Source organism: Rhincodon typus, chromosome 36, assembly GCF_021869965.1.
Source record: "Rhincodon typus isolate 14 chromosome 36, sRhiTyp1.1, whole genome shotgun sequence".
Classification (NCBI taxonomy): Eukaryota; Metazoa; Chordata; class Chondrichthyes; order Orectolobiformes; family Rhincodontidae; genus Rhincodon; species Rhincodon typus.
The window spans coordinates 18,723,555-18,741,969 of record NC_063367.1 but is presented as its reverse complement, the minus strand read 5'-3'; the positions used below and the strand labels follow the sequence as shown (position 1 = coordinate 18,741,969).

The window sequence follows — 18,415 nt, the reverse complement described above, 5'->3', positions numbered from 1 at the left end:
CAAAATGGGATCTGTAACCTGAAATGGGACCGGCAATATTTATTAACTCAGAAGCAGAACTGGCATTGAGCTCCTTGATCACCCGGCGGTCCGTATCCTGCCTGGCTGTGATGCTATGAACATAATACTGCAGCCTGCGGTTGAGTGACGCCTTTTCTTCTTCACCTTCCAGCCTGTCCTTTATTCGACCAGAAATCTTATTCAGCACCACGGAGAGCTCCCAACGATTGGACAGATCAAACGCCCTGCTGCTCTTTCTTTCCTAGAATTTCACCTTCTCCAAATCCTTTTCTACTGGCTCCTTTGATCATCTCCAATGGTTCTGACCAGAGGTTATTAACTATTTAAACACCTCTCCCGCAAAAAAAAATTGATGATCGGAAGTCCCGTCCGGAGCAGTCTGCAGCGGAGATGGGTTCAATGCTGTATCTGTGCCTACTAACTATCGCAACAAGTAAGTGCTCGATTTATCCCTCCTTTCTAACAGAAGTTAGACTGAGGCGGTGCAAAATGTGTAACTGGGTAGGCTTACATTAATGAGCCTACAAGACTGCATCGAATGTGTACTATTAGTCCCACAGATATTGCATGTTGACATGTTGTTGTAATCCGAGTGTGCGTATGTTTGTGACTACAGCCCAGCCGTTTAGGTTTGACTATGAAGGATCAGTTTTGTTTTCATATGAGTTAACTTGTGAAGTTGATGTTGGACGTTCGGAAGTGTGCAGCTATAGAATTAGTGGGAGAATACAATGCAGGGGAAGAGAAAAAAAATGTTTGCCAGGACATCTACAGGCCCAAAATGTCGACCCCTGCCCCCATAAACTGGAAAGGAGAGATGCTATACTATGCATTATCTTGAAGGGTTTTGGTAATGAAATGCCATTAGATTAGTTTCTGTCCGTTTCTGCGATATAGTGTGGGGAGGAGCATCGTTGCAAATAACACAGTCTACACTGAATCTTGAGGCAAATTATGTCAGGTCAATGAACTGACGTTGCTTGTGTTGCATTAAACATAAGTTCAAGTCTCTGGAAACCTCAATACTTCCTAACCCCCATACACACACAATCAGGAGACTGCAATTACAATTACCTCTCTAATATGTCTTAATGCAAGTACATTACCTTGAGTGGAAGTGAATGCTTGGTTTGGACTTTGATTGATTAAATGTTGACCTTAATTAGAGATTATTAAAACCAAGAAAACAGGATTGTATTGAGCAAAAGGATGTTTGTATGCGTGTTTGTATGTGTCTGGGTGTGAGGGAGGATTCAGAAATATAGAATTCTACATTTCCTTATCTGGGAACCAAGTCAATTTAATATTACAAACCCCATTCCCATTTAACTCAACTCTCCTTTGGAAATGACATTTACAGTCAACAGGATGAAGAAATCTTTAGAATACTGGGACGGCATGGTGGCTCAGTGGTTAGCACTGCTGCCTCACAGCGCCAGGACCTGGGTTTGATTCCAGCCTCGGGCGACTGTGTGGAGTTTGCACATTCTCCCTGTGTCTGTGTGGGTTTCCTCCAGGTGCTTGTGTTTCCTCCCAAAGTCCAAAGATGTGCAGGTTTGGTGGATTGACCATGCTGAATTGCCAGTGGTGTCAGGGATAGGTGGGTTAGGTGGACTGGCCATAGAAAAGGCAGAGTTACAGAGATGTGATAAGGAGGTGGGTCTTGGTGAGATGCTCTTCAGAGGGTTGGTGTGGACTTGATGGGCTGAATGGCTGGCTTCCACACTATAGGGATTCTATGATTCGATCTTTAAGTGCTAATGATAGGCCTGTTACAAGTAGCTTGAAGATGTTGACAGAATGGTGCACAACACTGAAATCAAATCAAACAGATGAAAATGTCTGACATTTTAGTTTTCAATGGCATTTTAAAATAAATATTCTTAACTAGTTTTTAGTTTATTTTTTCAAACCCAGCTCTACAGTCTCAGAGGTATTGATTCTGTTGTCTATCTAAACTTCATACACAGTCTACATCTGGTGTTGTACACTGAATGCTTTATGTTCTAAAGATAATATCTGAAAAATAATTCTTCCCACATCTTCTCCCTGAAGTTGCAAAATGCTGTAGGGCATGGTTCTATGGCAGCTCACTCGAATTTCACTTATCGTTTGACAGGGTGCATTGACGACAATTACAAAGCCTTGCATTTATATAGCATAGTGGTAGCAGCTTTTCATCTTATAAGATGATGGTTTACACAGTCAACCGTATATCCATCATCTGCTGTGGCTCAGGAGCAATCTCTGCAGAGACTGTAGGCTTAGAAAGTGCATGATTCACTGACCGCTTATTACTCTGGGCCAGCTGAGCTTTTCGTTTCTGCTCATCTCTCCCAGTGTCCTTCCAAACACATGTCATGGCCATCAACTAATGTTTCCCAGTTGTCAGTGTCATTATCTGCTATCTTCATATCTGACTGAAAAGGTACCCTTGAAGCAGAGATATAGACCACCAGGAAGTCATTGAAGCTCAGAAAACAGGAGCAAGAGCAGCACATTTAGCCCTTTAAACCTCCCCCACCAATAAAATCATGGGTGATCATAAACCTAGTTTCCTGTTCCCAATTTCTCCCCTTTAACTCATGTAGCCCTAAGAACAATATCTAACTAGTCTTTAACTAGTCATAATCCAGTGGCCAATCACTGTCCAGAAGATAAAGCAAAGAACTACAGATGCAGAAGGTCTGAAACAAAAAGCAGAAAGTACTGGAGAAACTCAGCAGGTCTGACAGCATTTGTGGAGACAGAATCAGTGCTAATGTTTTTTCTGAAAGAAACGTTAACTCTGCTTTCTCTCCACAAATGGTGCCAGACCTGCTGAGTCTCTCCAGCAATTTCTGTTTCTGTTCACTGTCCAAAACAAAGGCTGTCATCCATTTGATGAATGTGGTTGAGCCATTGCAGATGTCATTGGCTTAGTGATGAGTGTGTGCTGATTGAATGAGTATCCCCCAGATCCTCTGAATGGGTGACTTTATCCTGCCAAGAGATGCAAGGACCTGTCTGAGATAGTGAAGATTAAAATGGTTGAGACATTTCTCCTGCTACGCATTTACTGTCCAGGACTCATACTGTACAGGAGTGCACTGAGGATGCAGGCTTGGTCAATGCACAGTTTGATGTTCTATAGGGTTTTTGTTGCCTACAGATTGATGTACCAGCTGTAGCTTTGGTAATGATATCAGCATCAAATCACAGAATACTGGTGATTGTGAAGCCTACATATGTGAAACTACAAACAGCCCCCAGTGGCATTTTGTCACTGCTGATATACAGCAGTATAGCAATAGCCTACACCATGACATTTTCTTCCTGACGCTGACAGGCAAACCAAACTCATTACTGGTGAAAGAATTGGTTGATTGCTGATGTAGGTATTCCTCACTGTGAAATGTCAATGCAGCATCATCAGAATAGAGCAAGTACCTGAAGGGGTCTTGGTGTAACTTTGACATTGGATCTCAGGTGAGCAAGAACAATTAGCATTTTGCACTGGACGGTAAGTATATACCCTCTGCCAATGACACGAGGGCACATGACAGCAGCAAAAAGAAGAATGTGCCAAAGTGTGTCAATGCCAAAACTGTTTAACCCCACTGGAAATCTCAAAGAGTTCCAATGTTGCCCAGTCATGGTTAACCTTACTTATCATATTGTCACAGAAAGAGGAGATCACATTCGGCAGCTACAACTGGTGGCCGATTTTCTCCATCAGCTTAAATAGACCATCTCTGCTCACATCGTCAAGTGCCTTGGTGAGATCGATGAAGTCTGTATGTATATATAGATATCATGGCAATTCTCTTACAGCTAATCAGGCTGAGACAATCATGTGAATTGTAGATGCGTTCGGGTTCTGGAACCAGATTGAGATTTGGGTTTTGAAAAAGCCCAAAGAACTGCAGATGCTGGAAGTCAGAAACAAAAACAAATTACTGGAGGAATTCAGCAGGTCTGGCAGCATCTGTGGAATGAAAGCAAATTTAAAGTTTCGGGTCCAGGGACCCTTCTTCAGAACTGATTGTAGCTAGGAATGGAAATGGCGGTTAATGATCTTTTGGATGTGAGATGGTAGGTGGGGATGAGGGGGATCCATGTGGGAGGGAAGAAAGGGGTAAGGGCCAAAGTGTAGGAGATAGGTCAAGCATGACTCGGGCCTTGTTAACCACAGCAGTGGGCACCTTCATTTGCAATCTACCTGTCGTTTACTCTTCCCCCTTCCACCCACCCCATCTTTAGCATATATACCAACCTTTTCCTAGCTACAGTCAGAATGAGAAAATGTCATGTTGCAGGATATTGCCATACTGCTGTATATCAGCATTGACAAAGTGACATTGGAGGCTGTTGATATTTTCACATATCCAGGCTCCACGATCACCATCAATCTGTCTTTGATGCTGATACCATTGCAGAAGCTGCAGCTGATACATTCAATCTGTAAAATACAAAAGTCTGGCAGAACATCCTGCTTTCTCTCCATAGAAGCTGCTGGACCTGCTGAGTCTTTTGTTTGGGATTTGGGGCAAACGTGTTCAGCCAGGATCTGCAGTCTAACAAGCGCAACACAAACAAATACTTTAGCCACAATGCTCAGCAAGGAGGGGCCTCGATTGTTGTTACCATTGTTGTGTTTGCCCTTCCTGCACAGAGTCACAATCTTTGTCCCACCTTTATCCTGCGGCATTGTCCCCTCACCCTAGAGTTTATGCAGATGCTGCAGGGAGCACCAGTTTGCCATGCTTAATGCATATGGCATCACACGCAGACCTTTGTTCATAGCAAGCAAGAAAAACGACTTTGCTATAAACCTCCACTGCGGATTCAATATCCAGCCCAGCATGATGGGCAGACCTTCTATTGTGTTTTAGAGCTTTCTTATTGACAGTGTTTTTCTCAGAGTACAACTCAAAGTAGGGCTTCACTCACCTGCTCAACAACAACAGGTCCCTCAGCTCGGTTGGCTGGACAGCTGGCTTATGATCCAGCATGGGTTCAATTCCAGCACCAGCTGAGTAAAACATGTAGTTTCCACCTTCTCAACCTCCTCTCTCTCTCATCTGAGGCATGGTGACTGTCAGGTTAAACCACCACCAGTCATCTCCCTCTCTCTAATGAGAAAGCAATCATAGAGATGTACAGAATGGAAACAGACCCTTCAGTCCAACTCATCCATGCCAATCAGGTAAATTAATCTAGCTCCATTTGGCCCATATCCCTCTAAACCTTCCTATTCATGTACACATCCAGATGTCTTTTAAATGCTGTAATTGTACCAGCCTCCACTACCTTCTCTGGCAGCTCATTCCACACACACACACCACCCTCTGTGTGCCCCTTAGGTCCCTTTAAAATCTTTCCCCTCTTATCTTAAATCTATGCCCTCTAGTTTTGGGCTCCCCTATCCTGGGAAAAAGACTTTGGCTATTCGCCTTATCCATGCTGCTCATAATTTTATAAAATTCTATAAGGTCATCCCTCAGCCTCTAACGCTCCAGGGAAAATAGCCTCAGCCTATTCAGCCTCTCCCTGTTGTTCAAACTCTCCAACCCCGGCAACATCCTTGTAAATTTTTTCTAAACCTTTTCAAGTTTCACAACAACTTTCCTTAGCAGAGAGACCAGAATTGCATGCAGTGTTCCAAAAGTGGCCTAACAAATGTCCTCTACAGCTGCAAGATGACATCCCAACTCCTAAACTTAATGCACTGACTAATTAAGACAAGTGTACCAAACGCCTTCTTCACTACTATGTGACTTTATAACTTTTTAGCAACACTTGCATTTTCATAGCACTTTTAACATAATGGCATAAGACACTGCAAAGAAGATGATGAGGTTATAATTGGCCCTGTGCCAAAGAAGGAGGCTTTAGGAGCGATGTTAAAAACTTGGTCATAAAGGTCATTTTTAAGTAGAAGATGTGGAGTCAGAAGTTTAGAGACGAGGTTCCAGAATCAGATGTTTGAAAGCACAGTTGCCAATGGGAGGTTAAAGAAGGCCAGTACTGGAGGAATACAGAGATTTTGAAGGGCTGGAGGAGATTCATACACAGGCATAATCAAACAATACACAACTGATGGAGCACATTCTTTCTGCTCCTCACACCTAGTACTGGATACTCAGAGGATTGCTCTGCCCTTGGTTGATATGGGGCAGATGCAGGGTCTAAAATTTAAAGGGCCATTTCACGTTTTCAATTGGGATAACAATTTGCATTATGAATGCGGATTTCTGAAAAAAAAAGCATAATTATTTTTGAGTAGCCCTAGAAGACACAGCTCGCACTGTCTAAAGAGTGCATACTCACTTTCCCTTCTCACTGTCTCTTTGATGAGATTCATTCTCAACGGAGACAGGAATTCCACCAGCTACTGATCAAAACTAAGTGAACCTGATTCCCTGTTATCAGCTGGGTTAAGCCGTGCTCTGAATCTTATCTGTGCCATGGTTAAGACTGGGAAGTAGCTATGTAATGTTCCAGAACTACCCCGGAGCTATCAGCAATTAAAGATTAACTCCTGGAAGCTGATGCAAACAAACCCAAGGGAAAACTACTTGTGTCACAGACAAGACTGGAGAGCTGGGACTCTTCTCCATAAAGAAAGGAAAAAAAATCACAGAATGGCTACAGGACAGAAGGAGGCCATTCAGCCAGCCATGTTGGCATTGGCCCTCCAGACGATCAATTCACTTAATGTAGTTCTCCCCACCTTGTCCCTACAACCCTGCACATTCTTCTTTTTTCCAATAATAATCCTCTTGAAAGCCTCAATTGAACCCACCTCCTCTATAGACTCAGGCAGTATGTTCTTAACTTATTGAAAGGTTCCTCCTCATGTCGTCATTTCTTCTTTTGCTAATCACCTTAAATCTGTGCTCGCTCGTTCTCGATCCTTCCATGAATGTGAACAGCTTTGTTCGCCAATCTACTCTTCCCAGAACCCCTCGTGATTTTGAATACCTTTGGCAAATCAGAGGAATCCTGCAGCAAGGTATTAACTATCTGCTTCTCCAGTGTCTGCCAGCTATCTACATAGCATAAGCCATAAGTGTGAGGGAGAAGTCTCCACTTGTTTGGATGACTGAAGCTCCAACAGCACTCCTGCAGGTTCAATACCATTTCCAAGACAAATCGGCCCGCATCCCATCCACCACCTTCAACATTCACTCCCTCCACGTTTGAAGCTCAGTAGCAGCAGTGTGCACCATCTACAAGAAGCATTGGAGCAACTCACCCAGGCGGCTTAGATAGAATGTTCAAACTAGCAACCTCCCAAAGTCCAAAGATGTACAAGTTGGGTGGATTGGCCATGCTAATTTGCCCACGGTGTCCAGGGCTCTGCAGGTTAGGTGGGTTAGCCACGGGAAATGCAGCAGTATAGGGATAGGGTAAGGGGTTGGATCTGGGTGGGGTGCTCTTTGGAGGGTGGTGCAGACCCAATGGGCCAAATGGCCTGCTTCCACACTGTAGGGATTCTATGATTTCATGATTCTACATCTGGAAGGACAAGGACGGCAGATACACGGGAACACAATCACTTGAAAGTTCCTCTCCAAGCCACTCACCAGCCTGACTTGGAACATTGGGTGTCCCTACTCCCTAGGGACTGTAGCAGTCCAAGAAAGTAGATCACCATCATTTCAATTGGCAATTAGGGACGGGTAATAAATGCTCACTAAGCCAGAGGTGCCCATATACCTTGAATGAATAAAAAAATACAGAGAAGAGATTCTACAAAAAATTCAAACTCATGGGGATCCTGGATAGATAGATAAAGATTGACTTTGCCATTGGCAGCAGAATAAAGAATCCAAGTGATCAGCGAAAGAATCAAAGGCAAGACAAGATCATCGTTTTTACATAGTGAGTGGATGGATTTGGAATGAGAGTCTGGTGGAGGCAGATTCAATCATGTCTTTCAAGAAGAGACTGGATAAACGTAAATAATTGCCGAGCTATAGGGAAAGGTGGAGCTGGTGGGGCTGGTTAAACTCCTTACACAGAGCTAGCATAGCCATAATGGGCCAAATGGCCAGCCTCTGCACTGGTAACAATTCTTTGATTCCATGAAATCCAGAAGATATTATTTTTAAAATAATATTTACTTTAGTTACAAAAATATAGGAGGTGTGAGAAACAGGCTATTTGACTTGGTGGGGCGGTTAATTTAGATGGTCATGAAACCTCCAGAAATAGGTCCAATCAAAGTTGACAACCTAGATATGTCACAAAACTAACACCAAGCGCCTCAACGCCATTGAAATGATTTGTTCACCTCCCAGAGTCAAACCAACTCAGTTACCTTCTTGCCTTCTAACAGTCAGCTCAAAATCAGTAGTGACGGAGGACAGCAGCAAATTCTCTAGCTATCCTCACCAGAGAATAGCTTGTGCCTGGGAAAGACTTGAAGGAGGAGGGGGGAAATGAAGAGGTTTAGAAACCTGGAGCAGTGTTAGGCTGGATTTAATGTGCACTTTACTTTTCTGCAGGAAGCCACAGTGCAGAGGTTGAGGAGAGGCTAATGAATTACCTTCTGGATCCAGAAAGGTACAATAAACTGATCCGACCAGCTGTCAACAACTCTGAGCTGGTCTCTATTGTCTTTCAGGTCTCACTGGCACAGCTCATCAATGTGGTAAGTTAACAGGGGCTGAGGATGTACTGCCAACATTTAAAGCATCTGTTTTCGTACTATATGTCTCTATGAAATATTTGTATAGTGCCCTTGACAACAAAATATCCCACTGCCATTTAATAGGTATGACACTATATCTCATTAATTCTTTTAAGGAGAAACGGAGTGGAGAGATCCAGGGCTTAGCATCTAGAAAATTTCAGGCTTTGCTGCTGATGGTAGAATAAATAAAATTTTTAAAAATCAGAAGGTCTCAGACTTATGATGTATATTGATCACAATTTCCTTTTATGGAGTTGGGTGAGGGACATATGTTAGTAAGAACAGTATGGAAAATACCCCTGCCCTTCTGTATAAGTGCCCTGGGACCTGAAACTTTACCTCTTACAATGCAGTACCCCCTCAGTGTCAACCTAGATTTTGCAATCATGTATGTGGAGTTAAGCATGAATCCATAACCTCTGGTTCAGAGACAAAGGTTCTACCACTAAGCCACAACCGATATCTTCAGATTAAACGGTGGTTGAGGATATTTTATCATAGCATGATGTGTGTCAAGGGGTCAGCTTTGTTTCTTCCCCTACAAGTGAACTCCCTTCCTCTCCTAAAGTTTTGTTCCAAGCTGGCTTATATTCCCACAGGTAATTCTGTGATCCTTCACACAAGTGCTTCTCAGGTACAACCCCAGAGTGTGCATATCAGCTGACTATTTGATCAAAAGAGACGGAGCATCCAATAGATCACTCCTAGGTCGGTACATTCCTACCCTCGGTGACACCCACATTCTGTACAGAGGATATCTGTTCTGAGGTGACATGGCCTAATGCACAATTAGTGTTGTAAAAGCGTACAATCGTTGACATGGTAACAGTGCATGTTACAATATGCCAGCAGATACATGGGAACACCATTACTTGCAAGTTCCCCTCCAAGACACACACCATCCTGATTTGGAAATGTATCAGTGTTCCTTCACTATCACTAGGTTAAATCCTGCAACTCCTCCCTAACAGCATTCTGGGTCTACCTACACCAAATGGACTGCAGTGGTTCAAGGGGTTGCACAGTGGCTCAGTGGTTAGCACCGCTGCCTCTCAGCACCAGGGACCCGTGTCTGATTCCACCCTCAGGTGACTGTCTGTGTGGAGTTTGCACATTCTCCCGGTGTCTGTTTGGGTTCCCTCCAGGTGCTCCAGTTTCCTCCCACAGTCCAAAGATGTGCAGGTTAGGTGGATTGGCCATAAATTGCCCACAGTGTTCAGGGATGTGTAGATTAGGTGAGGTATAGGGGGAATGGGTCTGGGTGGGATGCTCTGAGGGTTGGTGTGAACTGTTGGGCTGAATGGCCTGTTTCCACACATTAGGGATTCTATGGATACCACCACCTTCTTAAGAGTATCCAGGGATGGGCAAAAAGTGCTGGCCCATCCAGCAACACCCAATCCCTTGAACAAATTTTAAAAGGTAAAAATAAAAAATCTGGGATAATACAGAAATGTATTTACAGACTTTAGAGAGGTACAGGCATGTGTAAAACCAATCAATGACACTTACAAATATCATTCATGTCGACTCTCTGTGTCCCCAAACTCCCCACCCTCAACCTTCTTTACGTTTAGAATGAACGTGAACAGATCATGACAACAAACGTCTGGTTAAAACAGGTCAGTACCTCTGCATGTTTATCTTTAAAATGTGGGAATGACCACACTGAGCATGGAGACAGGGTCACTTCCTCTTGTGTGCTCCACTACAGGAGTGGAATGACTACCGGCTATGCTGGGACCCGGAGCAGTTTGAAGGTATTCGCAAGCTACGGATTAACGCCAAGCAGCTTTGGCTCCCAGACATCGTATTATACAACAAGTAAGATCAAATTGCAAACGCGGAAAAATAAAAGCATTTCTTGAGCTCCTTTGATGAAATCAGAATGTCCCGTAGCTCTTTACGGTCAATGACATGTTTTTGAAGTGTAGTCACTGTCGTAGAAAATGCCAAAATATGAGACGCAAGCTCCCACAAACAACAATTTGACATTAAAAGTCTCAGGCTTATGATGTATATTGATCACAATTTCCTTTTATGGAGTTGGGTGAGGGGCATATGTTAGTAAGAACAGTATGGAAAATACCCCTGCCCTTCTGTATAAGTGCCCTGGGACTTGAAACTTTACCTCTGACAATTCAGTAGCCCCTCAGTATCAACTCAGCAGTACTCAGCAGTGAGAACCAATGTCACCCCTAAGCTGTATAGTGCAGCTGCTCAGAGGGTCTGTGCATGCCCATATTGAATTCCAGTTTCAGAAGCTATTGCCATGCATGAACCTCACGGGTCTGCGCAGAGGTGGGCAAAATCAGAGGGAACATAAGCAAGACCCCCTGTGATCTCACTGAAAGAGCACCATGTTATTGTTTACTTGAGAGGGTGGCACTGCTGCCTCACAGCGCCAGGGACCTGGGTTTGATCAGGATGGCATTGTAGCACTATTCAAGCCAGGCCAGAGAGTTCTCCTTTTGTCCTGGTCAGCTTTCCTTGCTCAACCAAAACCATCAAATGCCATAACTATTCAATATAGTAATGTGCCAAGGAAACAGGGAGCACAGTGGCTCATTGATTAGTGCTGCTGCCTCATAGCACCAGGAGCCTGGGTTCAATTCCTCCCTCGGGCGACTCTCTGTGTGGAGTTTGCACATTCTCCCATGTCAGTATGGCTTTCCTCCAGGTGCTCCAGTTTCCTACCAAAGTCCAAAGATGTGCAGGTTAGGTGGATTGGCCATGCTAAATTGCTCATAATGCCCAGGGATGTGCAGGCTAGGTGGGTTAGGTATGGGAAATGCAGTGTTACAAGGGTTGGGGTCAGTCTGGGTGGGATGCATCTTGGAGGGTTGTTATAGACTCAATGGGCCAAATGGCCTGTTTCCACACTGCAGTGATCCTATGATTCTAAGGTGGATTGGACCTCAGATCAATAGCTCATCCAAAAGGTGGGGACTCTACAGTGGAGCATTCCTTCACTTCAACACCATAAGGTGTCAGCCTGGATTTTTGTGCGCATTATATGTTTCCAAGCCCCCTGCTTACTTTAACATTAATTCATAAACACTTGAAGTGAACAGTGAATGCAGGTATTCTGCACAATGTGATTCAACTGTGCTCTGAAATACTAACAGCCAATGTGTTAATAGTTCATACAAAATCCTGAAATCGCCTGTTTTAAGAGTATTAAGTCACTAGAATATACTGAAGGTCTCTGTTGAAGAGCAAATAGAGGAATTTCATGTCAAGACATTCAATAGTGTGCAACTTCAATGTGTTTGCTCCACTCCACCAGCCTCATACTCTACATATACTTTATCACTTTAATTTTTTTTAAATTTCTGAAAACCTTTCTTTCTCATTGTAGTGCTGACGGAACCTATGAAGTCTCTGTGTACACTAACGCCATTATTTCCTATAATGGAAGTATCTACTGGCTACCACCTGCCATCTACAAGAGTGCCTGCAAAATCGAAGTGAAACATTTCCCCTTCGACCAGCAGAACTGCTCCATGAAGTTCAGGTCCTGGACCTATGACCACACTGAAATCGACCTGATCCCCAAAACCGATGGTGCAAGCATGGATGACTTCACTCCCAGCGGTGAGTGGGACATATTGACACTCCCAGGGAGGCGAAACACAAATCCACTGGACCCAACCTATGTTGATGTGACATATGACTTCATCATTAAAAGGAAGCCCCTCTTCTACACCATCAACCTCATCATCCCATGTATCCTCATAACCTCACTAGCCATTCTGGTGTTTTACCTTCCATCAGACTGTGGTGAGAAGATGACTCTATGTATCTCTGTTCTACTCGCATTGACTGTGTTCCTCCTGTTGATTTCCAAAATTGTTCCACCAACCTCCTTGGATGTTCCATTGATTGGGAAGTATCTGATGTTCACCATGGTGCTAGTGACATTTTCTATAGTGACCAGTGTTTGTGTGATCAACATTCACCATCGCTCTCCCAGCACGCACACCATGCCCCAATGGGTGAAGAACATTTTCCTGAATAGGTTGCCTTCTCTCCTGTTCATAAAGAGACCTCAAAACAATTGGACTAAGCAAAAATTATACCAACACAGGAAAAGCAATCTCTGCAATGCCCATGCAAGTCCAGAAGAGAGCAACAAGAACTTTGCTTTCTTTATAAATCCCACCTCCACCAAAGTTTATGACTCTAACTTTATGGAAGCAGCTGATGCCTGCCAACAAGACCTAAGGCTGAGAACATCCACAAAGCTCCCACCTGAATTGCAGGACGCTCTCGACGGGGTGAAATTCATTGCGGATCACTTGAAGAATGATGACGAAAATCAAAACGTAAGTCATTTTACGAGATCAAGTTGAGCTATCAATTGAGCCCAGACTTATGGTGGTGACAGCTATGGCTCTGTGTATGGAGTGGTTCCCCATCTGGTTTCCAGTCAGTCCATCCCCTCGTCCAGTACTGGACACCTTTATGTCCACTATTTTTAATTTGGAGTCACTACAAATACCCAACTCTGTGGATACCTGGACTGGGTTAATGGACCTATGAATGATCATATCGCCCACAGCCACCCCAGTCCTGTGCCCAATCTGTATAATAATGGGCTCCTGAGTAGCAGCACTCTCTCTGGTTTTTCAAGCAAAGGTCCTTGAGCTGTTGTTGTTGATGTAGTTGTTCCTCTGTCCTTGCAAAAGATTTGGTCCATAATCTTCTCCTGTAGCAAAATGGCTCTCCATCTCACAATCTCCCTTCACCAGGCAGGCAGTTTTAGTCATTAGACACAAAAATAGAGATTGCTAGAAAAACTCAACAGGTCTGGCAGTATCTGTAGAGAGAAATCAAAGTTAACGTTTTGGATCGAGTGACCCTTCCTCAGAATGGTTCTGGGGAAGGGTCACTTGACCCAAAACATTAACTCTGATTTCTCCCCACAGATGCTGCCAGACCTGTTGATCTTTTCCAGCAATCTCTACTGTTGTCTCTGATTTACAGCATCTGCAGTTCTTTCAGTTTTAGTCATTAGACTGGGCCAAGCCAGACTGAAAGGACCGCTGGTGCTCCCAGCAAACTGAACCAACAAAGATGTTGCAATCCGGGTGCTGTTTCCAACACTCTTGACGTTATCGAGTTGCTTGCTTGTTCAGCACTGACAATGAGGCAGCAGCTCAGAATGACAAGAAGGGTCAGCATGGAAGGGTAACCCAAGACAAGCAGACTTATTTCAAAGGCTGGCACCTAAGGGAATGACAGAATTCAATCCCTGACAGAAACCAGCTTCAATGTGCTATCTCCATAGATAAACTGGTCTGGGATATCCAGTTCCCTTCAGCCCTCAAACAAGTCCAAACATAGAAAATCAAAATAATTCCCCTCACATTGGTATTCTTGTGAACATCCTGATGAGTGCAAGAACAAAATGTGCAATTATTTTCAGCAGAATTGGGATTGTGTCACTGTACTCTTACCAGACCATTGGGCTGCTCTTGCATTAGAGAGAACAACAGGTGGTGATTTAACCTGAGGGCAACCATACCTCAGGTGAGGGGAGAGAGGTTGAGAAGGAGAGCCTTTCATGGTAACCTCAGCTGGTGTGGGGAATTGAACCCACACTGTTGACATTGCACTGCTTTGCAAGCCCACTGAGCTAAACTGAACCCCCTGTTTTCAGCAGTAATCATAGTGTGTACTATCAGTTGACTATTCCTCATTCTGTAAACAACAGTTTTCAAATTTGTATCTATATATGATGATTCCAAAACTACAAGTAAGTAAGGAATAACAAAGAATGTAATTTCATCCAAACTACTGTACCATCATGATTGTGTAAATTGCATTTAAAATGTTATTTTGTTTCAGCAGGAACACATAGGATTATACCACGTTATAACATACATTTCTTCCAGTACATGTCCTTGGAAAAGTGTTGAACAATGAGAATGCACAATCAATATTATCATATTCTTCTTTTCATGTAAAATAAATCCATAATTATAAATGCAGAATTTTTACTCACACAAAAGCACAACATTCACTTTGGATGCTAATTGTGGGGAGGGGTGACACAGCTTAAAGTTCACATAGGGCTGCCAGTGGCTATCCTTCACAGTACACAGTGTTCTCACTCTTGTGTGAAAGGGTTGTGAGTTCAAGTCCCACATCAGACTCAAAGCATGAAATTGGGCCTCTCAATGCTGCCCTGTTGGAGGTGCTGTCTTTTGATGAGACACTAATCCACCTCATCTACTCATGAAAAGAAGATCCTATGATGCTGTTTGAAGAGGAGCAGAAATGTTCACCCCCCGCTTAACCAACATTCCTAAAGCAGATTATCTGATCATGTTTGTTGCAGCTTGCTGGGTACGTATTCTCACGGTCATAGAGTTTTACAGCATGGAAAGATTGTAACAATTAAGTTACATTTTGCTTGGGTTAGTAAAATCTGTAGCAGGAAGACTGAAGGGAGCCAGGACATGAGGCAAATACAGAGTCCTGGAGAAACTCAGCAGGTCTGGCAGCACATGTGGAGAGAGAAACAGGGTTAACTTTTCGAGTGTGGTATGATTGTTCTTCAGAACTGCTGGGAAAGATGAAGTAGGAAACAGAGCAATGATTTCAATGCAGGAAGGATGCGGGAATGAGAATGAGCACAAAGGACACATTATTTGGAGAAGAGAGTACGTTGTTTGCAGAATTATCAATAGAATAACTTTGAATCATGACAGCACAAAAGAATTACATTTAACTCATTTTGTCTGTGCTGACTCTCCCACGGAGCTATTCCCCCACCTTTGCCCCACGTCCCGACATATTCCCCTCTGACTCATATTTAGAAAAAGTGGCAAGATTTAGGGCATAGAAGGATCCCACTCTCCCCATCACATCTGCACCAGCTAGAAAACAAGCCACCTGGCCTAATACCATTTTCCAGCACTTGATCCATACCCCTGGAGGTTATGGGACTTTGGGGTATATATCTAGACACTTTATCAATGAGCTGAGGATTCCTGCCTCTACCACTCTTTCAGGCAGTGAGATCCAGCTCCTTCATAAAGGTGTGATGGAGAGAGGGAGAGAGAGAGAGAGAGAGAGATTGGAAACTAGGAGTGGGAGAGGAACCATCTTTCAGATAGTCCAAGTCTTCCTTGATTGTGTGCAACAGTGAAAGACATGAGATTATTCCCAAATATTTAATTAAAGGAATGTTGCATGTTTGGGTAGTTAATGAGCTCTCTTCTTCTCAAGAAGCACACCCCAGTATAGCAGGATTCATAGTTACTAAAGAACCAGTTTGATGCAAATTTTCATGCGGAGATGCCAAACAATAGTTGATAGCAGAAATGGGAGAATATGAACATGCTACTTTGGAAAGCCTGTCTGAAATTATGGCTGAATTGTCAGACAAAAGTAATGAGAACTTTAACTATGCCACAGTTAGCCTAGAAATGGCTGGGCCACTTTTGGAATACTGTTTTCAATTCCAGTCTCCCTGCTGTAGGAAAGGTGTTGTTAAACTTGAAAGGGTTCAGAAAAACTTTACAAGAATTCTGCCAGTGTTGGAGGGCGAGCTACAGGGAAAGGCTGAAAAGACTGGGGTTATTTTCTCTGGAGCATCAGAGACTGAGGGGTGACCTTATGGAGGTTTATAAAATCATGAAGGGCATGGATAGGGTGAATAGCCAAGGTCTTTTTCCCATAGTAGGGGAGTCCAAAATTAGAAGGCATAGGTTTAAGGTGAGAGGGGAAAGATATAAAAGGGATCTAGGGGGCAACTTTTTCACGCAGAGGGTGGTGCGTGTATGGAATGAGCTGCCAGAGGAGGTGGTGGACGTTGGTACAATTACAACATTTAAAAGGCATCTGAATGTGTACATGAATAGGAAGGGTTTAGAGGGATAGGGGCCTAATGCTGGCAAATGGAACAAGATTAATTTAGGGTATCTGTTTGGCATGGAGGAGTTGGACCAAAGGGTCTGATTCCATGCTGTACAGCTCTATGACTCTATAAATGCTTGATGCAGAGTGAGAAAAGTGATCGAGGAATGTTGCTTATCCTTCTGAGCACAAATTTCACCAAAAATAAACAAGTATATTTTTAAAGATGACTTAAACAGAGTACAAACCTAATTCTTGCCCTGCAGACATGAAATGAGCTACATAATGCAAATCCATTTGTTTTCATAGATGGGATTGGGTGGACTAATGGCTGGGTCTGATGAATGGTGCTTCTGCCTCTAATTCTGTTGGGAGTCTTTGCCAGAGGCTCAGCTCACAGATTCAAATTGAAAACCAGCAGAGAGTCTGAAGATTACAGGAGTCAGTGAGTTGAGATTTCCCAGAAGGATTTTCAGGCTGCATTAAACAAATATTAAACTCTGTATAAATAGGCCAGAAAAACCATCAAAGAGGGAAATCAAAAAATATACTTTGAAGTCAAAATCTCAAGGAACAGGATTTTTATTACACACAGAGGTGGGGTCTGGCAATAACTTAGTTTGGAAATGATGGTGCTAAGCCTTATATTCCAGAAGATCCAAGGTTCAATTTCTGCTCTGTTTGAGACTGTCAGAATGCTATAACTAGCTTTGTACTGACTCCATATGCAGCAAGGTTAGTAACAAGAGGACACAGATTAAAGGTAACTAAGAATCAGATGGAGAGAGCATGAGGTTTTTTTACTGCAGTGAGTTGTGGTAATGAGAATACCATATGTATAAGATGCAATGTATTATTCTCAGGGAATCTGCTGCCTTGAGAGCAGATTAGAAGCGATAAAAATTTGCAGAAATACTTAATACATACTTGAAAAGGAAAAATGCAGTGCATTGACTAAAAGCAAGACATTGGGACGAATTGGCTAGCCTTTTCTAAGAGCCAGCACAATACACAATGGGTTGGAATGGCTGCCTTCCGTACTGTGAAATTCTATGGATTGTTAAAGAAAAGAAAATCAGCCACTGTTCCCATCCCTGATCTCTGTTCATTTGCCCTGTGGTGCAATGCACAGATAGGGGTTTGCCAGGGTTATTGGTCAGTTATATCAATGAGTAATGCCTGGCCAGAACTGCACAATGACATTTGGCTTCTGAGGTGAGTGACCTGAGATTTCAGCTCCCATTGGGACTGCACACTAACCATTCAGGAGAGGAGGGGAAGAGAGTTAGACAATGACAGGGTAATTGAGGGCTGGTACGTCGCCAATGAGCCGACCCCCCCCAAGTACGGATATGACTCTTTAAGAGGCCTCTCCTTTAAAAAGTAATTACAACTGCTGAAGAGCCAGCTGAACATAGAAGAGTGAGATTGGAGAGAAGCATACAAAAACTGAATAACATGAGATGCAGTCTTGTTTGATGCAGCATGAAATTTCAGAATGTTTATGAAGCTTGTATTGTTTGAGGAGAAATGAGTCTTGTGTAACCCCCTTCTGCATAAATAAAAATGCATTGAACGTTTTGACTTCCAGGTGACTGAAGATTGGAAATATGTCGCCATGGTGGTGGATCGCTTGTTCCTCTGGATTTTTATTGTGCTTTGTGTTATGGGAACAGTCGGATTGTTTCTCCAGCCATTTTGTCAGTCGCAGAAACATTGAGCTTTGTTGGATCTCTGCTGTGTACATAAACATGTATTGTGCACAGAACTTTTTAAACAATGACTGTTTGCACAAGGAAGGTGAACCATCCCAAAGTGATGTACGTGCTTCAAACACTCTCC

General features: G+C 43.2%; 1 protein-coding gene across 1 annotated transcript; it reads left to right on the top strand.

The window, feature by feature from the left end:
• The first annotated feature begins 283 nt into the window (after nt 1-283).
• LOC109932764 (neuronal acetylcholine receptor subunit beta-4-like) lies at nt 284-18,415 on the top strand. The gene is made up of 6 exons (XM_020531888.2): nt 284-454; nt 8,517-8,662; nt 10,282-10,326; nt 10,419-10,528; nt 12,066-13,032; nt 18,165-18,415. The coding sequence occupies exons 1-6, from the start codon at nt 412-414 to the stop codon at nt 18,291-18,293; spliced, it is 1,440 nt and encodes a 479-aa protein (XP_020387477.2). The 5' UTR covers nt 284-411; the 3' UTR covers nt 18,294-18,415.